General features: G+C 30.6%; 1 protein-coding gene across 1 annotated transcript; it reads right to left on the bottom strand.

The window, feature by feature from the left end:
- Nucleotides 1–4152: 4152 nt before the first annotated feature.
- On the bottom strand, nt 4153–23290 carry LOC122497633. The gene is made up of 4 exons (XM_043604871.1): nt 23085–23290; nt 7642–7878; nt 4278–4354; nt 4153–4185 (listed from the first exon to the last, which is right to left on the bottom strand). Exons 1-4 carry the CDS (start codon nt 23176–23178, stop codon nt 4153–4155), a joined length of 441 nt encoding a protein of 146 aa, XP_043460806.1. The 5' UTR covers nt 23179–23290.
- Nucleotides 23291–23715: the final 425 nt, after the last annotated feature.

A 23715-nucleotide genomic window follows, 5' to 3' on the forward strand; every position in this document is an offset into this window, starting at 1 on the left:
AAAAATTCATTTCATTATTATTCTCTCCAATATCAATTAATCTCAAAAGACTTGTCTCACTATCGACATGATAATTATCATTCGAGCAAACATCATTATCACTCGCATCACAATGTCCCATCTCCAAAATATCAAATGTAGAAGGGATCCTTTCCACAGATTCCCTCTCGACAACTTCAAAACTTTTATCAATATACTCATAATTATTATACTCGACTTTATCAAAATGATCAACACAATTAATATTTACATTATTATATGAATCATCATAAATAATTTCTAACTGTAACAATATTGATGAAATTCTATCGAAGTCAGAAAAATCAACCAATACCATGGCTTCGCGAACGCACATAGGCATTTGTTGAATAACAGTAAAGTGAACTTCATAGGATTCCATCAATGGTTCAATAAAATATGCTTCATTAACTTGTCTCCAAAAATAAGATGTTAATTTATCATTTGCCGAATCAAATTTTTTACTTAACCATTTCATTTTTAACTGAACTCGAGTGGGAATCGAAAAAAATACATTTAAAAATTCTTTTTCAAAATCATTAAAATCAACAAAAGAATACTTTTGATTTTCATACCATAATTTTTGATTACTGGACAAACAAATATCTAAAAATTTAAATTTATCAGAACCATGTATAAAATTTAATTTAAAAAATTTTTTTATCTCTTCCAAAAATCTTTTTGGATTTTCAAAATTTTCAGATAGAGGAGGCTGCATATTAAAATTCAAATTTTGAATAGTCGAAATCAATGATGTGACTAAATGATTTTCATCAGCCTGTCCAATATTATTTTTCAACATACACTTTAAATTATTCAATTCAAAATTTTGCATTTTAATAATCTCGTATAATTCAGATATTTTGTCACTCAGTTGTTGACAATTGTCAATATAAAATCTATCGTTATTTTCATTCATTTCAATTTAGATATAAACAGTGTAATTACGCTAATGAGTTTCTATTGTTCGAACTTACACTCTTCACAAAACAATATACAAATCTTACACACTTTACAAAATTTAACGACAATCAATTAAAACAATTTATAAAAATTCAAATAAAAATCTCTTTTTTTAAAAAAAATACGGGCACTCATTCAGGTCCCTGTTCGGGCGCCAAATGTAACGATTTTTACTACTTAAAAATATAAATAAAAACCGCGACAATAAAAATTACAAAAATAATATAATTTCAAAATAAATAATTTAAATAAACCATTAAATAATCAAATAAATCAAAAACAACAAAATAAATGATATTGAAAAATATACAAACAATTCACACAAAAAATATAAATTATATTTCAGTCAAAATCAACATGAAAAAAAGGGCCTGACGTCAGGAATTCAATTACAGAATATATAAAAATACGCAATCAATAAATTAAATACATAAATACATACAAATTAAAAAATATATAAAGAAATTGGTCAACTTAAATACAATAAAAATTATAAATAATACGTTAAAACAGCAAAGAGATATTTAAAATAATTATTAATACACAATTCGCCTCGCGACCAAATTCACTCTCTTATAATTAAATCAATCAGAAAATAAAATCACACGTCATACTCATTAATGAACAATTTGTGAAATTCTGGTCATTGTGAAATTCTTTACCCTAAATAATTAGGTGTAAAGATCTTGTATTAAATTTAGGCACAACTTACGGAGCATTCTCTGCAACTCTCGCAATGATTCTGTCAGATCAAAAATCCAGGGAATGTGCATCGTTCAACATCCGAGCATTATCGTTGATCCTGGCTTTATTAATATAGCAATCCTTTCTTTCATGATTCTATTAAATCCGATTGATATTAACGGCCACACTTTATATAAATAAAACAAAAAAAATGGATTTGATAAATAAAAGACTAATTACATAAAAAAAAAGAAATTAAAACAAATATTTTGACTACAAAGACAACTACCTTTCCGTGTCCTCGGCCGGCACGTGAGAGTGTAGCCGCAGCCGAATCCGTGGTCGACGAATTGCGAAAGTCGATTATTAAATTAATTATTCGCACTTTTCATCGACCCCGCGATTCAACCCGCAAACTCCCACTTATGCCTAATTTCACGAGAACACGGAAATTAGACAAAATTTATCAATTACTCGGACGTCGAACCGGTCACATTTGCCAGGGGCCAAAGGTTATAATATCATATGATATCGCACCGCTTCAAGTCTGTAGAATATTTTCATTAGGGTGTAATACATATTTATGCCTATTAGTTTTACACTAGGATTAACTGTTTAGTAAATATTATAAAAAAACTATTTTTTGTCAAACGCACGCAACTAAACACTATAAATGACCTTGAGATTTAGTATTGCCAACTCAGGAGTCTAACGTATGTGTTGAGTTGGCAAGGCTGAGTTTCAAGGTTATTTGTGTTTAGTCGCGCGCGTTTGACAAAAAATAGTTTTCTTATAATACTTACTAGACGGTTAAAATCCTAGTGTAAAACTACTTGGCATAAATATTTATTACACCCTAATGAAAATTTTCTTTACTGGAAGTTTTTAATCACGAAAAATTTTTCAGATAAACGAAGCTCTTGAACATTGAAAATAATAATTTGACACTGTGCAAGAAAAGAATTAATAACTTTTTTCAAATACAATATTTTACTTTCATTTAAAGTTTTTTGTTCTTGAACTATGTTTTCTGTGAATTTCTAAACCAAATATTCATAATTTTCAGTTTTAGATCGAGTTAAAGTGAAAAATATTTCCCCAAACAAATTTCTTTTTTTCTTTAAAAAGTTTAGTGATCGTTGCCATTATCGTTGCAAAATTCTTAAAAAATCGCCGAAAGAAGCTAGCAAGACCATTAAATCGACGGGCCTCGTGTAAATTTTTTTAGATAGAGAAATTCAAAAATTCGAAATTTTAGAGAAACTTATTCAAATACAAAAAAAATAATTTATGTTCTAACATATTCAAAATAATTTGTATCAAATAGACACCAAAGACGGTGTAATTAAGAGTTGGTTTCCCCTAACGGAACTTCAAAAATTAGGACTCAAAAGATGCGTCTAAAAAAACCCTAAAAAATTATGGAAAAACATTTATAGGTGCCCTAACATTTTTTCAAAGTTATGGGCAAAAAACGTTTTTTTGCAAAATTAAAACTCCAAAAGAAATTTAGTTAAACTTTATTAATCTATCTCAAAGTACTCTCATTTTATGTCCGCAGGTGAGATCTACAATTTAAAAAAAATTCAAATCAAAAGCTCTTCATGATTTCGAGATATTTATGAAAATTTTATGTTTTGTTACGTCCGTAACTTCTTATTTAATATTCTTGATTCAACTATGTATTTTCTTATTAATATTCTTGATTGAACTATGTATTTTCTATAATATTCACGTGTGTATGTGTATGTGTATGTCATATATTATTACATTGTATTCAGTACATTTTCTATGAATATGATATTTGTTATTATATATTTTCTATGTATTTCCAACAAATTGATAAGTTATAACAAATCCAAGAAAGAGAAGTTATATTTTAAATAATGTAAAAGGAATAACGATTACGCATCAATTTGACAACCTTCTGCAATCTAGACCACACATAAGGAAAGAAGAATGCACTCTGAAAGAGAGAGAAACGACACATACCAGAATCAAGTCCAGTGAGACCTATCCAAATACATGGCGAATGAAGAAAACCCTATTGATATTAGTCCGGTGACGTATCGCTGCACCTACCTGCACATGTAGCATTTCGGCACGTGTAATATTCGTGAACCACCTTGCATTAGAAATTTGATATAAAAAGGGGTAGCATCTTCGATAGAGCAGAGAGTATTTTTTTGGAAATCAACCTAATAACATCTTTGAAAGAGAGTTTTTTTGGAAATCAACCTAATAACATCTTTGAAAGAGAGTATTTTTCTGAACATCAGCCATAACACATCGAAGTCAACTTAAGTGCAATCCCAGTATACAGTTTAGAAGTTAACTAAACTACATCCCCAAGTATATTTTGAGACCAAGTTCGGTACAACAATTAGTAAATTCACTTATTTAACTACGAGCAATAAGTGATAACCCAAGAAGAATTAAATTGTTTTCAAGTTTCAAAATCAAATATTGAAACAGTATTTCTAATTTCTAAACATCAAGATTTGCTTTGGAGGCGACAGTCTGCAAGAAGAGTAAAATCCCCAACAATACAATACACTAAATCCCATTAGTGTAAACAACAAGGCTAATATACAACCATTAAGGACACCAACCACAGGCTCCTTTGTGTCTACTTCTAATAACCACTTCAGTTCGGAAATCGAGATAACAATCACCAGTTTTTTAACACCTGCAATAATCGTTATTCCAAAAGTAAGATTTTTCTACTCATTGTATTTTTGTACTACTGTCAATTCTTTTCTTACTTGGTTGGTTTTAAATAAATATTCTCTCACAACATTTAGTAAGCTCATTGACATATCCTCATCCCAAATTAGATTCAATTTCTGAAACCAATTTAAAACGAGGAATGTTAGGTATATTTAAAAAGGTTTCAGTTTTGATGTAACAGTTTACACACACATACGGAATGACATTTTTAAAACATGTCATTTTTGAACTCCTGTGGTCAAATAACATAAAGATATATAAAAAATCGAACTCGAAAAATTTTGCCTAGGTATTACAATACTTCCTCTAAGAGGAAGTAATAATTAATAATATAATTTCATATAATACTTCTGCTAATTATGTTTAACCTATTGAATTATAAAAAAATATTGAATTTAAAAAAGTCAATTGTGAATCACTAATGGTCGCTATCAATGCCAGTTCTATCTGTAATGTGATTTAGTTTGATTACATATTCGATACATAATGTTGTTGTAAAAATGAATAAAACATGAATCTGTCTTATATCGCTGTTACAGATTACTTAGGTATATATCATTTGTTATAATTGTTATTAAATTCAACGCTAACACTTCTTATAACATATAGAAGAGACCGGGGTAAATCCGGTCACTTTTGGTCAGATAGATAAAAATCTAGAAAATTATACTCTAAATCCAAGTTAATTTATATATTATATCATTCGAAAGCTTATGATTTCTACTATCAAAATAAAAAAGAGTTTTTGATTTACCTTTTTTAGTTTTACTTATACATAATTTTTAATTAATATATATACCAAATTTTAAAATCCCAATTTTCCAGGGTAATTTCGGTCACTTGATTTTTCGAAACGGAACAGCCCAGCAAACACTGTTACAGATCTGTTACAGAACTGTGACAAATAATTGAAGAACTTGTTCTGTAACTCGTGACTCACAGGTGACTCACTGGGTACGCAAAATATCGTAGTCAGAGGGATGTCACAGTTAAGTAACAGATCTGTAACATGGTGACAAAGATACTTGTCACAGTTCTAGAACAGTTACAAATATCTATTACTCATACCTGTCATTAAAAAATATTTAAATTAGAATAAAAATAATATTCCACGCTGTTCTCGCATGTCATACATACCCGGAATGTTTATACATGTCGAAGAAAATTTGTTTTTCTATTTATTTAAATAATTACAATCACCAAGTCTCGAACGCAAGACGCAGCTGGGAGTGGATTAGAAATCAAACGCTCTACCAACTGCGCCGCGGAGGCTCATGGAATGAAGTTTACTGGTTACTGGTTAAAATGGTGTAATACACTCTAATACACTAAATTTTCTTGCTATTACGCGTATTATCTAGTATTATAGGGTATTACAGAACTATTACAGGGTATTACTAATTATTACAGAATATTACCTCTATATTATGTGGTATTACACTGACGTAATAATGCTCTATTACACTCTATTACGTGAGTAATACGGGAGGAGCGTACACGCTAATACACAAGTAAGTACCCCCTCGATTACATTACATGCACCATTAAAACATTTATGAGACTTTTATACATAATAATATTTGTTTAGTATTAAATGTACTTTACTGTTTCTGTGAAACTTTACTTTACTGTTTGTTTATCTTTATGGACGATTTCTCTTTGGTTGTCCTTGAGATAATTTTTGTATTTTGATGCTTCATAGATTCTTCCACAATTTTCCTAAAAGGGCAGGAGCTGATATGGAGGGGTCAGTCTTCTTTCAACAGTGAAAGTGTTCAGTGCGTCGATTCCTTCTTAGTGTCATTGTATTATAATTATTATTACTATCGTCGTTAAATAGTTTGATTGTTATTCTTCTTCGTCTTTTTTTGAAGAAAGACAACGTAATTTATTTGTCAATTATAAAAGTTAATATAATTCCAAGAATTCTTTGTGATTTGTTAATCCTGACCCATTCTATTCAATGATTCCTTATCTTCTGTTATATCACAAACAATATTGTTTAAATAGTCACCAGAAGAATAATAAAAATGAAGAAAATTTAAAGATAGAGTAAAAAATGCTACTAATAGTAGTATAAAGAAATAAGAAAGCAATTTGTTGTCAATAATTACTATATAGGTATTTTTTATAAATTATTATGAATTATATTATATTATATTAAAAATTATGAGCTACACTAAATTTGTAATTATATATATATATATATATATATATATATATATATATATATATATATATATATATATATATATATATATATATATATATATATATATATATATAATATTAGAAGAGTTTAACATTGTTCGCACATATTTCCAGAAATGTATTTACAGAAATGTTCTTAATTGTAATTGCAAGTATATTACAGAACTGCATTGCAACAGATGTTTAGACCAGTTACACAACAATATTCCTACACAGTTATAGAACAAGGTTGGAACAACAGTTACAGAAAATTTGTGACATTAAAGTTATGTAACTCTTACATCACATTGTGATAGAACTATGACATAAGCATAATACAGAACTATTCTGTAACTAACTTGTAACTATGTTCTAGAACTCTGTTACAATCAGGTTATATCACAGATCTATAACTAGTGAGGAACAAATGTTCTATAACACTGTGACCTCACTGTTATAGAATACTTATATAACGTGTTTGCTGGGAGTTTTATTTCTTAAATATTAAAATTCGCCTTATTCCCGTCTTAAGTATGATTTATTATTGATAAATTATGAGTTTTATAAACAATAAATATTGATTTAATAAATAATAAATATAGGTTTCATAAATTACAACTATGGATTTATATAATGTTATAATTTATTAAGAGAAAGTGAAATATGGTTACAATTTTGGATTTAACAAGTTATAAATTTCATTATTGTTGAAAAATAATACGTGAAAGTATTTTGTTCTCAATTTTAAACTGAGTGACCGCGTCTTTACCCTACTTCACGTGACCGAATTTACCGTGTGACCAACTTTACTTTGGTCTTCCCTATATGTAACATATGCTGCATTCTTGTGACTGAAAATGTTACATACTCTTATATAACATATATGTAATTATTACATATTTATGTTGATTTAGTTTATACTCTATTTAAGAAGACTTTGTCGCTGTTATAAAATATTACATGCAAATACAAAAACTTATTGTTTATCCTCATTGTCATGTTTTTAATAGTAACTATTTTAAGAACTTTTTAATACTACAGATTGTAAGATAAAACAGAATATTTTTTCTCCATTGCTTCTCCAAAGTGCGACTTTTAAAGTAGGTCTAATCGGAGTAATAATATTTTTTGGTACATTCACTTTCGTAGCATACGTTACAAATTCTCCAATTTTCAAAGGACATTTTCCGACTTTTAAAGAATTGCAATTATTCCCAGAATGTAATGAATATTTTATATTCATTTTATTAATAGCAATTTTTACAGTTGGTTTAATAGCACTTGTCCATTTATCTGAAAATAATAATCTTATTAATTTCAATCAACACATATCGAATTATTATTAAATCGGATAGGCGCGAGTTGTACTCGCAATGAAATCGCGGGTTCCGAACGAAAATATTAATCTTATTTAATACACAAAAATAAATATATATTGTACAATGTCTAAATTTAAAAGCAATAAGTAGAGAAACAAATTTCAAACAAATTGTTTCTCTATTTATTGCTTACTATATTATATATACAGTCAAGTCTCTAAAGTACGGTTAATCCCTATTAAAAATAATCACGTGTAATTACATGTGTAGGTTTTTTTTCATAACCACTAGGTTATGTGGGGATGACCGCTCTTGTTCTGGTCAACTCACTAAAAACCACTCCCGCCTTTATCTGGACCATTCTTCAATCCACAGAACCACCTATTGGCTTCGAACTTCGTGAGTGAAGGTCCCATTATGTCGCTCACGCGACCTTTCCGTGCCGTTCTGCTTCCGCACTATTTATTCTTGGACCTAGTGAGAGTCTTCTTGGCCTCCTCAAAGGCAGATTTAAAGACTCCGCATGCACCACTATCTGCGACATGGTTTACATCAACCTTGTCACTATGCTTTTCTTTGAATAAGAAGCAGGTTGGGCTTCTTTTACAAGACGCAGACTTATTACCGGCCTCACCGCACCTAAAGCACGCAGCCGATCTGTCTACCGCCATACAACCTCTTCCTATGTGGCCGTATCCCAAGCACCTATTCCCATGTAGAAATTTCCCTACGCGTCCCTATCAAATCTTGGATTCTCATTAGAATCACGCTAGAAAATCTAGTTTGGAAAAATCTGACTAGAACCTGTTTAGATTCTTGTGAGGAAATTCGGACTAGAAATATCTAGCTAGATTACGCATAAAATCTAGAAAGGTAATTCAGATTAGAAATCACTGATTAGACCCTTGCTATATTCTAGTCAAAGATGCCCGGAATCGGAATTAGATTATTTTTTAGTGTTTTTTAAATCTTTTTGTTCTGATTTTTTAATTAAATTATGGCATGTTTTGTTAATTTAAAAATTGACCCTAAGTACACGTAAATAGTAGGTAATAATGAAAGATGAAATTTTGTCAAAAAATGATTAATTAATATAGAATATTAATTTATAACGATTCTCACAAGCGCAGAAAAAAGTGAAAAGTTAGTATATAAGAGCGGTTCGGAATGCGTGTGGTATCGCGTAGGTAATGCAGTGTGTCGAGCGTGAGTGTTAGGTTAATAATAGGATAGGTATACAAGCAAGCGAACAAATTTTCTACACGAGATATAATTAAAACTAATATAATTTTAATATACATATAGTTATAATTAATAGGGAAGAGTCTCCAGTTGTGAGACAGTCAATTTTTTTTAACATGCAATATTAAAAAGCCGATTGGTTTATATAAAAACATTTCTTTTTATATGAGCCAACTTTTTCGTGTACGTCGAAGCGGATATATAAACTGTTTTTGTTAAATACCAACACTGTGTGTGATAATCTACTAAAAAGCGTTTTTTCCATAAATGCAAAGTACTTTTTTTCCAAATTAATTAATTGGAAAAGGTAAATGTAATGCATTTTCTTTTAGTGTTTTCCTTATATTTTGTGATGCAATATTGCATTGTTTCAATCTACGGTTGAAAATAATTTAATTTTCCTTTTTCAAAATAGCGCCAATTTCTGGGTGTGAGACACAGCATATCACCAGTTGTGAGACGGTGTCAACACCCATCTGGGCAGCATAAAAAATACGACTTTGCAGGCATACTATTTAAATGTTGTTTTTATTTTTTTTCTAGTATTTTTGGGCATGTCAAGTGGAAAAAAGTCAATTGATTCAGAAGAAATCAATTTTAATGCTCTTGTTGAAGCTATTTAATTGTGTTTATTTGGTAGTCATATTTTGGCGAATAAATATTATTATTTAGTATATAATAATATATATTATTAATATATTTAATTATTTCTACTAAACATAACGTTTTATGTCTAACTTATTAAATTTTAGCAATTTTTAATGAGTGTCTCACAACTGGAGACATTTTTTTTTTGACAAAAGCGATGTGCTCGGAAAATGTATCGTAAAATTTTTTGAGTTCATCGAAACACTACACTTTCTTTTAATGAAAGTTGCGTATTTCTCTTACACGGAAAAAATCTTGGGTGACGTGCCGTTCTAAGTAGACCGAAAATGTACGAATGCGATACGACTTTAGTTTGGAGGAGCTGCATTTCCAACTTGGGCGTGCTGAACGCCCAAGATGCGGTTATTGCAGTCCCAAGGTTTTGAGTCTCAAATCTTGGGTGTTCAGCGCCACCGACATGGGAACGTAGATTTCCCGAATTGAGAACGTAGCACATCCAAACTATAGTTCCCCCACTTTCCGACGATTGGGATTGCACGGTACTCGACATTTTTTCAGTGTACCTTTCGAACGGTGTATTTTATTTACAATTTTGTTTACCCGTTTACAATTTACGGGTCAAAAATGAAACCCGTCTCACAACTGGAGACTCTCCCCTACTAATAACAAATCTCTAAAAGGATCCGTTTATTTTACACTTGTGGGGTAGCAGCTAGTTTTACTTGCTAGTTCCCGACTAGAAATTCTAGACTAGTACCCGATCTGACGACCGTTATGAAAGTAGTTGGGTTCCAACTATTTTCCCTAATCAATTCCCCACTACAGATAGGGACTTCTGACTAGAACCCCATCAAACTCCAATCTTAATTTCTACATGAGTTGCACCTGACGGCCATACAACTCTTTCTGATTGGGCACGACAGGAATCCCACCTTTATGCGTCCCAACTTTTCAAGTCTTGTAGCTTCCTCCAAGCTCGTTCCTACAACAGCAAGCTTCAAGCCACGCTTGTTGGGCCCAAGGACCGTCACCTCGCCGTCACCTTTCTGCAGGCTGATACATGTGTAAATTACACATGTAAATACATGTGTAATGCACGTGTAAATACAAGAAGAAAAGTTTTTTCATGTGCAATAACTTTTCCTCGTGTAATTACACATGAATTACACATGTAAATACTGGTGTAAAAACTTTTCCAAATCGACACGTGATTTTTTTTACTAGGGATTTTAGGCAATGTCACAGTTTCGAGACCTGACTATACAAGCTTATACATATTTCTTTTACATTTATGTTTGTATATCAAATTAACTTAATATTGGTGTACGGAACCCGCACTTTTAGTGCGAATCTAATTCGCACTTATCCAGTTCATTAAACTTCTTATACATATAGCCTCGTAACAATCAATTTTAAGTTTGTTAACCATATTTCTTTCAATCAACTTTCTTCTTTGCCATTTTTTAACCAATTTTGATAACACTAAATTAGTGTAAAGGCAAATCTTTCTACGGCGGAAAATATTCAGGTAAGCGTAAAAGGGATTAATTATATCGGTTAAAGTTGTGACAGTGTGAGTGCCATCAAATTCAGGGCCGAAAAGTTTTAGTGACACTTAGTTTTTATAATATTTTTATAATTAAATTATTTAAATTTTATTTTTTTACTAAAGCTGAAAGACAGTATTGTAAACATATTGTTAAATAAAGTTATTAATATAAAACGCGAGCTTAATTTCTAAATCGCAAAACGGTTTTCAAAAGGATAGATCCTGTATAGACAACCTGGCAAATTTAACTTTAAAGATTGATGAAGCTTTTATTAAAAAAACAGCATTGACAGCATTCCTTGATGTGAAACGAGCTTTCGATAATTTCAATATCGATAGTCTGCTGTCTAAGCTGGTTTCAATGTATTGCTCGTTAGAATTGATTTCTTTTATTAGTTTTATTTCACGTGAAAGACATATTTTTACAGCACATACCCTAGATGAGATAAGAATAGTTTTTAAGAAGGTTCCTCAGGGTGGCGTACTAAGCCCACTATTGTATCTGATTTATGTGTCTTGTATCGTTCATGACTTAAATAAAAAGCGTTGTAGTCTATCAGTTTGCAGACGATGTAATATTTAATGTAATTTACGACGTAATATTTAAGGCGTTCTCTGACAGAAACTCCACCTTAAAAAAAATTTTTTTTGTCAATGAAATATGTTAAAGTATACACTGAAAAACTGTTGGTAGAGCAGTTCCGCTATTGACTGTTGTGCAGCGCTACTTAACTTTAAACTCACAGCTCTATCAAAATTAGGCGAGTTGCTCTCCTAAACTTGACTACCAATGGCGTTGGCGAGCGGCTGCTTGACAAAAAGGACAGCAGCTCTATCAAAAAGAAGAGTTGCTCGCCCAAAAAGGAGAGTAACTCGCCCAAAAATAAAGTGAGCTGTGCGTTTCTTTTTAACGCAGCAGTTCACCGCATTGGGCGAACAGCTCTACCAACAGTTTTTCAGTGTACATAAAACAAGTATGTATAGTAGGTTTTTATGACTGTTTAATACGTGGTTGCCATGTTGTCAGGGGCTTAATTTTTTAGCAGTATAATTTTCAAATGGAAATATCTTTTTCCCATATCAACGGATTTAAACTTAATTAGTCGTAAAATTTAATAAATCGTCCGCCATATTAGATCTGACATTTTGAAAATCTGATTTCACATGTTCCAAAAATGTATTCTACTCAAAAATTCCTAAATGACATGTCACTGCACAACTTTATGGTGAAAATGATAAAAAATAATATGGTGAAAATAATAGTTACAATTGATGAGGTGCACCGCGTTGCATAATCATATGTCGCTTGTACTCATTTCAATGTCCAAAAATGAAACTTGCATAGAAAGAAAGTTGATAAAATAAGGAATATTCTAGGGTATTTTTGAAAAAATTTGAAGGGGGAAAGAAAGGAGGAAATTAAAAAGAAAAAAATTTTTTTAACAAAACTACATTTTTTAAATAGTCAGTAATTTTATTCGGAAGTTTGGAAAATTCTCTACGAAAAACGTTTCTACAACGTTTAAATCCATTGATATGGAAAAAAGATATTTCCATTTGAAAATTGTACTGCAAAAAAACTAAGTCCCTGACAAAATGGCAACCACACATTAAACAGACCTAAAAACCTACTATACGTACTTGTTTTTATGTATACTTTAAAATATTTCATTGACAAAAAAAACTTTTTTAAGGTGGCTTTTTTGTCAGAGAACGCCTCATTTATCAAAATGTATTATGGAAAATGTATATCGATGTAGAAAATTTTATGATAAATAGTAAATAATTTAGTTTTTAATGTATGAAATAAGATTTTTTGCTAAAACTTTAGGTTAATGATTAAAAAGTTTTTTGTTATATTGGAGTTTTCGTTTAATTGTTTGATTTTATTTTGACCTGAACGATGGGTTCATGACACCCTGGCGCCAAAAAGGGTCGCTGCCCTTTGTGATTTCTGTTTGCATATTCTTGTGGAAAGGGAAATGGAGAGTGAGGGTAACACCTCAACGTTGTATTTTTGAGATTGGAATTAGTCAGTTCCTTTTAAGTTACGTTCGCCACACCGAAAGATTAGGATGAAATCCGGTGGGACACATGGAATGTCCTAACGAGGGATGACGCCGCGTGGCACCTGAGTATCCATATAATATTAAAAACAATAATTCCAGTTGACACCAGTGTTAGTAATGATCTTAGCAGTTTATCTCATCCAAATAATAGATTAAATGATTCTATACATGAGAGCAATGAAATATCTATATTTACTGAAGGGAGTAAGGTATCATCTTGTTTTTCGGACTCTCTAAGCGCTCTACAAAGTTTAAAATCCAGTTTTTCTACTATTAAAACTAACCTGTACATTTTTGAAATAAAAGAAAAATATGTTAAATTTGTTACTAATAACACTCGACAATAGTTTTGTAATGATATGCTTTTTTGTCCTCGGAATTCGCTGGTCGGATGGAGTACGGTTCTCCTTGAATGTTAATTAAATTGGTAATTAATTATCCATAGTAAATGACGTGAAGCGCTATCTACCAAGTTTAACGTGGTTTCTGTGATTTAGAGAAGAGGTCTATAGTCAATAACGAGACGAAAATTAAACTTTCAAAAGAAATGTAGGGTAATGTCACCTTGAGTGGACCGCCTAAGCTTTTTTTCTGAAAAATTCTTTATGAATGAAAATTAATCGGAGGTTTCTATTCCAAGCTTTAGTTTAGATCCCTAGATAAGTGTTTATACCATAATAGCTTTGAATTTTTTTATTTGGAGATAACAATTGACTTTTAAAAAAAAGCTAATTTTTAAGGAATGAAAAAAGTGTAACCTTGAGTAAACCACTCCTAAAAAATTGTAAAAGTTATTCTAAATTCTGTTATGTATTTAATATTTCTGATATATTGAAACAAAATTTATGCTTATGCATCTTCAGACCATGTATGTGTCGCAATTCTTACAAGTGAAACCATTTTTAATAATTTTGGCACATATCACATCAATATCACAAAAAAATGAATAAAGAACATAAAACATAGTTTCAAACCAATTCATTGTCAATTTATTTCCATAAAAATGGTAAACTGACATTAAAAATATAAAAAAGAGGCAGTCCACTTATGGTTATAAACAGTGGTCCACTCACGGTGACATGCAACTTTTTATGGCAGCCACCACAATTTTTTTTTTAGTCAAAATTATCACTTAATTAAACTAAGACAATTTCAATATCCGCTGTCAGATAACTATTAAAAGCTCAGTTTGTCCACTTAAGGTGACATTACCCTGTATTATAATAAAATAATACAAAATAATAAAGTAATTAGAAATTATAATTAACAATAATGTTGTAGAAAATAACAATAAAAAATAAAGTACGACGATAGTAAAATAATAATGATCGAGAATATAATAGAGAAACAGGCCCGGACTCTTGGGGAACCCGGTCGTTCTAGGTTTAGAAAAAAATTTAGTATGAACCAAATTTTAGGGTGAGCCCCATGTTAGCAGAAAGCGTAAAATCGAAAGCAGAATTTAATGAATGGTAAAAGGATAGTAATATCCCACTATCTCTCTTACACTCATAAAATTCGGTTTTCATTCATTCGACAAATAAATTTTGATGATGTAGTTGATAATTTTTCTAGCACCAAAGATAGAAAAGTATTAGGGTGCGATCCCATGTGAGCAGAATACGTCGTCCGAAAGCAGAAAATAATGATGGAGCAAAACGGACTTCGGATTCGTGTTCAGCGCGTCAAAATACATAGGGCTAGGGTATTCCGGTCAAAAGTACATGACACTTTTTCTTTTTGGGGCTGTGTAATTCACGAAAATAGTCTAGAATTCCTTTTATAATCTATCGTGATTGACGCGAACAACATGTTCACTATGAGGAGTTGAATCTGCTCTTCGTTAAGGCAGAATCAAAATTGTAGTATCGGAACGCTGCCGATATTCTTGCCCGACGCGAAAGATTTGTGAAATATGAAACTCAACTGCGATTTCTTGTCCAGGGTGCTCCCCACGGTGTTATTATATACAGAAAAAAGTTTGCATGATATGTAGCTAAAAAGAAATTGTGGGGATCTCTTCGAAATGCTTGAAAATCTGATCTAATCCTTTTTTTAAGATATCATAGAAATAAGATTTTTATTTAAATTATTAAAAAATCAACATATAAATCAATAAGTACAGCATATATTAGGAATCATTTTTATTTTAAAATAAGATTTATTGTTTTTTACTTTAGAAAATATAATAATAGACACATATTAACCCTTTGACGTTCGATGTCGTGTAAACACGATATGGTACAGCTGGACTCAAACTATCGATGTCCTGAATAGACGCAAGCAGATTTTTGGCTAAAAACCGACAGATTTGTCCCAAAACTATTTTTAAAAATGATTGGATTTGCTTAGAATTTATTACTCTGGGGTTTTCGGAGTCGCTCATTACAAATATGATGTCAAAATAAAAAATCTGTAGTTAGATTTATAATCAACGATCCCGACAACCCTCGAGTAACGAGTTTCAGGCAATTTGAACCGATTTTTAACAAGTAGTCCGACATATTGGATCCGTCATTTTCAATTTTGTAAATTTGACAACATATTCGTAATCAGCGACCCCGAAATACCCTGAGTAACAAATTTTTATTATTTTTCAGAATAGTTTTATGTACGGACAGTGTCAATCAATTTTTATGGTTGACAACTGTTAAAAAATCATTTTTGACAGCTAATTTAGTTTGTTGTTAGCAATATCGCTTTATCTTCTTAAAGTACAGGGTTCAGGATTTAATTATGACAAGTCTCTAAGACGTCATAATTTACCCGGTAGAAATGTTCAAAAACTGCGAAAAACATGATTTTTGGGAATTTACCCCCACTTTTCTTAAAATTCTAATTCAGTACACCAAATACTGCGGGAAATGACTTCTCGATCTCAGACAACGTAAATTTTTTTTGTAGGCTTGTGAAATGGTTACTCGGAGATTTTGGGGGTCGCTAATTATGGCCAACGCTGAATAGAAACTTTAACCGGAACCGTAATCGTAAGCGGAAGAATAAGTTAAAGAAGGATTAGAATATTGTTTCTTCTCTAACTCATTCTTACGCTTACAATTACTAATATGGCGGATGACATTCTTAAAAATTCATCAGATTCACTTGAACCTTCTTACTCGGCGTTTGTTGATGTCGCAGGTTATATATGACCCGATATGAAAACCAGTAATTGTGAAAGGTTACTAGGTTTTTCTGAATTTCGTTAGTCACAATTTGTTGTGCTTTCAGTTCTGATTTTGATCTCTGAGTCGTAAAACTTTAAAAAACGGTTTCAAAATGGTGAAAGATATTTTGAAAACTGATAATATGTGTATGCAATTTGATACTCGAAATGGTTTGTTATTTATTTTGAAGTAATTAAAGATTTTACGACATTTTTTGGAAAAATTATCCGCCCCAAATAACTAATTTCAAATGAATTCGATGATTTTTTAAAAATGTCGTCCGCCATATTAGATTTACCATTTAAAATTTTTAAAAACTGACATCGGATTTGTAATCAGCGATCCCCAAAATCTCCGAATAACTATTTTGGGACAAATCTGTCGGTTTTTCTAGCCAAAAATCTACTTGCGTCTATACACGACATCGACAGTTTAAGCCCAGCCGTACCATGTCGTGTATACACGACATCGACGACCAAAGGGATAATATGTGTCTATTATTATATTTTATAATGTAAAAATGAATAAATCTTTTCTAATGTAATGTCGACAGTATGAAGTATGAGTGTGTATTGTAAAGAGTGGGGACGAGTTCACAGTCCTCAAATAAGGGTCAGTGAAGAACTGGAAGAATTAATTAACTCCAAGTTTTTTGTACATTTACTTGTTAAATAAATAAAGTGAAGTTGGCTCTCAGTTGAATAACCAACTCATAAAAAATAATATTAGTTGTTTCTTACGGCGACAAAATAGTTGGTGGCAGCGCTAGGATATGCAAAAAATTTTTGAAGTTCATCCGGATTTTGAGTATCCAGAACCCAGAGCTAGTTCCAGATAAACAAAGTGATTATCTAAAGTGAACGAGAAAATAAAGAAAAAGTAGAGATCCAGAGTGATCCAGATCTACAAAGAGGTATCCAGAGTTATTCAGATCTACAGAGACACAGACAGTTCATCCCCTTCAATATCATTGACTGACAGACTGAAATTAGACAATATTCTGAACATCATGCCAGAAACATCAAGTGCTTTAAATGACCATTTGCAAAATATTCTTGCAAAAATGGAAAGATTCGAAACAAGATTAGTAACTATGGAACAACCAGTTAGTAGAGAAAAAGGTTGACCCTTAAATGAAAATGAATTAAACAGCGATCACGAAGAATTAGAAAAAGTTACAGAATATGATTTTGGGAAAAGCATAAAATTAATATCAGAATTTAACGGAAGCGGTTTAGAAAATTTCATTCATCTAATAAGATTATCTAAAAGAAAAACGAAAAGAAATGAAAGACTAACATTACTACATGCAATAATTACACAAAAATTAGTAGGAAGAGCAGCAAATACAATTAGAGCAGATGCAGTTAAAACCTTTGCCGATTTTTTTCATTTATGTATAATGGGCAAAAATGAAGGTTTAGAGTCATTCACCTCAAGATTTATGCAATGTCAGGATAAAATCAGGCAGTCTATAGATAGTATGATATAACACCTCAAGAAACATTCGTAAGACAGGAAATAGAAACAAGTGTAAGTGTTAGCACATTCTTAAGAAATATACGTGAAGAATTTGAAATTAGAATCCGCCCTCAGGAACCGAAAACGCTGAATGAATGTTTTAATATTGCCTTAGAAATTAACATGAATATGAAAGATAAAAGAAGAATTGACAACTTTACCAGAAACCCAAGAAATGAAAACCTAGTACGAAAACCAAGATTTAGCGAACCAAGAAATTTAGAAAAATGCAACCATTGCAAAAATTAAGGACATACAGAGGATGTTTGTAGGGGAAAATTAAAAGGTTTACCACTACGTCAAGAGAAAACTCAAATTTTTCAACTACGATCAATCAACACCAAACCACCACTCCGAGTGCAGCTAAGCAAAGAATTTTCTTTATCGGAGAACCCGCTAAGCACGACCTTCCAGCGATCCCAAGAGAACGAAGAAGACACGACACACCTATTGTGGCTTTAAAATTTGATAAATTAGCATCAGGAAAATCGGAAACAATTCCATAACATTCGAATATTCTATTTGTTTAAAGCATTACGGTAAAAAATCAGTTTTTCAAGTTACAAAAGATAAAAATGCATTTAGAAAAAACGGTTTAATTGGAATAAATTTACTTTACGATCAAAAATTTAAAATTGACTTAGAACAATGTATTTTAAACTTAGGGCCTAAAATACTTTATCCGCAATCTAGTGCAGACAAGAGAGATAAAATCTGTTTTACTAATTTTAAAGGAAGCTATATAGTAGTTACAAAATATGATTATGAAATTATTTATAAGAAAGGAATTTCTAACACAAACGCTGACGCCTTATCGCGCATTTCAAGGGTTCAGATGACAACAGATGGTACAAAAAACTCAAGTTACGCTTTTTGATTCTCGATAAGGATATGTATTTTAACATTTTTTTATTTTATTTTCCTTCATTTTTGCGGGGGGGTCGACTGGCATGAAACGCAGAAGAAAGTTGCTTCTTTCTAGTCATATTGTAAACAATGTTGGTAAATAAGAAGAATTATTAGTTGAAATAAATGAAATGTAAGATAAGAATCCAAAAATTATAATTATTACTTCGGCTACACATTTTACGACAAATAATACGTCTAGGAAGGTAATTGAAAATTATACAAACGCTTATATTTTTCTCAAGAACGCGGACAGATATATTTTTTTTAATTTTTGTTTTTTGCTGTTTTTAGCACTTTAATTTGCGAAATTATAATTTTTGTTCTCGTCTGCACATTATACAACAAAAGGTACGTCTTCAAAGGTCATCTAAAAATTTTTCAAACGCTTACATTTTGCTCGTAAGCGCCCTACTGCAAATGCTCACATCCCTATTGAAAATCCCCATATGGGAAACCACATGGGAAACCACATGGGATCCTATGTCAAAAACCATGTAAAACCCTACTTCCATGAAGGAAAACACGTGGTTTACCATGTGGTTTCCCATGTCAAACCATATGGGAAATTGAGACAGGATTTTAGTTAGGAATAGACATGGGAAATTTGAACAGTTCATCTATGCATAAAACCATATCAAATCCCACATGTTTTTCCCAGTCAAATCCTTAACCGAATCCCATGTGAAAAACAGTATCATTCATTTATAATTATTTTCCCAAGTCAATCCCCAAGTGAAAAACAGTATCATTTATTTATAATTATTTTCCCATGTCAAATCCTAAACCAAATCCCATGTGAAAAACATTATCCGCCTTATTGAATATCCCTACATGGGAATCCACTTGGAATTTTACAAGGGATTTCACATAGGATTTTATTTGGGAATTGACATAGGATTTCATGCAAGATTTCACCTAGGATTTAATGAGATATCACATAGTATTTTATTAAAAAACCAATGAAGAAATTTTCAAAGGATTAAAAATTATTTAATAAAAAATTAAATAATAAATAGTATTAGTGTTACAAGTCATCAAAAAAGTAAAAAAAACGATCATTTGAAACACGTCCTCTCTGCTACAGGTTCCAGGTTTCCATGTGGTTTCCCATATGGGGATTTTTAATAGGGATGAGAACCTACGTGGGTTCTTTTATAAAAGCCCATTAAAAATCTCATAATTCACGTAAGAATCCACATGGGATCCTATATAATAGCACCTGTGAATTTGGAACACGATTTGAATTTTGAATTCATGTGCGAATTTGTGTTTTGTATATATGGAGCATTCCAGGCCAAATCGGAAATTATTTTGCTTTTGCATCTCAAGTTTTTTTTAAACATTTATTTTCTTTTAGTACTCTTTGAAATAAGCTACCTTGATTTTTTTTTAATTTTTTCATAAAGTGGTTCAGGAGGTACAGATTTTTGAAAAATAAAGTTTTTACGTAAATTTTTGTTTTAAATGCTTATAACTCTGTCAAAAATTAATCAAATTAGACGTTATTATAATGAAAAGTTTTGTTTTTACGCGTAGTTTTTAATAAAAATATTTTTAAAAAATTAAAATTAATTTACGATAAGATTTTGAAATTTTTCCAATAAAATTTCATTTTTAAAAATGTATGTATTAATTAATTTTTTTCAAAATTTTTTGTAAGAAACTAGCACTAAATTAACAATTTTTAAGCCTTGTCCGATCGTGGGCAAACGATGGGATCTATTTATTTAAAATTTTTTAATTTTTATATACGCAGTGGTGGCCAATGACTGACTTGCCATTTGACAAAATCACACAAATTTTTTACAGCAAATGTGTTTTCAGACTGAGTCTCTCCAAACTTAACCTTCTTTTTGTGTAAAATTGTGATTTGGTCAAATGACAAGTTAGGCCTACCGTTTTCACTGTGTATATAAAAATTAAAAATTTTAAAATAAATAGATCCCATTGTTTGCCCACGATCGGACAAGGCTTAAAAATTATTACAAAAATATTATTACAAAAAATTAAAAAAAAAATTGATCGATACATACATTGTTAAAAATGAAATTTTATTTGAAAAATTTTAAAATCTTATCGTAAATTATTTTAAATTTTTTTAAAAATATTTTTATTAAAAACAACGCGTGAAAACAAAACTTTTCATTATAATAACGTCCAATTTGATCAATTTTTGACCGAGTTATAAGCATTTAAAACAAAAAAACCGCTGCCAAGTTGTACATTTTTATAATTTTGGTGTTCATTTCATGAACACTTTGCTTCCACAATTTTTGATTTTTCAAATACCAATAATTTCATAATTTCTACCCGAATAAGGTTCAAAAATAGGTCAATCGAAGCGTTTTTTAGTGCTCTTCAAGTTGGTAATAATTTTTTGAAGTTACTTTTACATAATTTAAAAAAAAATTTATAAAAGTCTTATTTTTCAAAATTTTAGATTTTTAAAAGTTTAATATCTCCGGATAATATGGACGAAAAATGTTCAATTGGGGATGAAAAGATGCGTCTGAAAAGACTCTACAAAATAAATAAAAAACAAAACTAAACTTTTACATTTTTCAACAAAATTTTCAAAAAAGTCTTATTTTCTAAAATTTTTGATTTTTTAAAGTTTAATATTTCTGGTTAATATGAACGAAAAATGTTCAATTAGGGCTCAAAAGATGCGTGTGAAAAAACTCTACAAAACTAAAGAAAAACATTTATAAGTGTCCTAACATTTTTTTAAGTTATGTCCAAAAAACGTTTTTTTACAAAATGAAAAATGCAAAAAAAAATAGTTAAACTTCATTAATCGGGCTGAAAATACTCTCATTTTATGTCACCCGGGGAGACCTACAATTTAAAAAAATTGAGGCCTTTAGCTCTTTCTCGTTCTGAGATATTGAGGCAAATGTAATGTTAGTACACACACACACACACATCGGGACAAATTTTTAAAATCCGTTTTTTGGACTTCGGAGGTCAAAATACGTCGAAATTTTTTTTTATTTATTTAGAACATTTATACGGGGAGTTCCTGTGCATATATAAAGTACTAAAGTATTAGGCATAATAAAAAAATATTTATAAATATGTCAAAAAATGACAATCCAAAATTTTGCTAATACAAAGCTTCCTTTATGAGGAAGCAATTTACGTAAAAAACGTCATTTTTCAAAAATCTGTATCTCCTGAACCGCTTTATGAAAAATTTGAAAAAAATCAAGGTAGCTTATTTCAAAGAGTACTAAAAGAAAATAAATGTTTAAAAAAATTTGAGATGCAAAAGCAAAATAACTTCCGATTTGGCCTGGAATGCCCTATATATATGAGCGTAGAAAGTTATGTAAATTTCTACATATGTAGGAACACGTTTAGGATTTCACATAGGATTTCATATAAAGTATCTGGAGTAGCTAATATAATTTCTATCCATATAATAGCAATAAGTGAAGTCCGAAACGTCCTAAACACAAAAACAAATTCCCACATGAATTCCCACTTAAAATCGTGTCCCAAATTCACATGTGCTTTCACATAGATTCTTACGTGGGTTGTGGGATTTTTAATGGATGTTTTCAGTAAGGTGTAGATAGGCAGATTATTATGTCACTTGTACTTTATCACGAAATTTTTCAAAACTTGTGATAGACATTATTTTATAATAACATTTATAAAAGAATTGCATTCATCTGAGATTTAAACGTAATGCATTTCACAGAATTGTTATCCAAAAGTATTGTCAATAAGCTTAAAAGTTATGGAACAGAATTGTTATTTAACAGACCACTCATATAACAGAATTGTCACTTGACAAACCCGACATTTCGCAAAATTGTCATTTGACAGAACCAACATGCAACAAAATTTTTATTTGATAGACCCCACATTTATCAGAATTGACAATTAAAATCTAAGTATGGTGGCAACTTTGGGCCAAATGTTGGCAAAACCAAGTAAAACTCCGAGAAACATAGTTTAAGAGACTTAAAATTGTTTGTCAGCTAAAGACTGGGCTTTAAAATAAAATGTCGGCCCAACTACTAACACCAATTATACATTATACACATCGTATAATGATTGAATTAAAAAGGCTTATAAAATTAAAAAGAAAATATTACTTATTACTTACTATTAATAAAATCTACTTCCACAGAAATATTCTGTCCACTATAGAATTTACAGATGTATTCCCCGCAACCGCTAATTCTAATATTAATAGGCATTGGTGTTTGTCTGTCACACTGTTTAAAACTTGAAGATTGAGAAACGGTGATGCCAAAAATCAATACCAAGTCTAAAACATTTAAAATAGAATTTCTTATAATTTTACTTACACTAACCCCCATAGCATCTAAACTTGCAGCAACAATAAAATTGCCTCAATATTGTGAAACTTGCAGTAATTGTGTCTATGTTGCAGTAAGTTTATATGCTATGGGAAACTGAAATACTTATAAATTACAATATACAAATACTACTTCCTCATTGAGAAAGTATTGTGACAGAATAATATATTATAATAATGTATAATATTGATTAAATCGATCACTCAGAGTCTGGTTATTAAACATATTGACCAGCATTAAATGCTACCCACACAGCACCAAACTTTCTTAAAAATGTATTAAAGATTTAATTGCAAACTTCGGATTATTTACTGGCAAAGATTATTTATTTACAATAGATGGTATCCTTTTGTACAAAAGTACTTTAACAATCTAAGTTGTTAATTACATAAAAGCCCTTAATTATTGGCTTAA

This window comes from Leptopilina heterotoma, unplaced genomic scaffold (assembly GCF_015476425.1).
Source record: "Leptopilina heterotoma isolate Lh14 unplaced genomic scaffold, ASM1547642v1 Lhet_135, whole genome shotgun sequence".
NCBI lineage: Eukaryota > Metazoa > Arthropoda > Insecta > Hymenoptera > Figitidae > Leptopilina > Leptopilina heterotoma.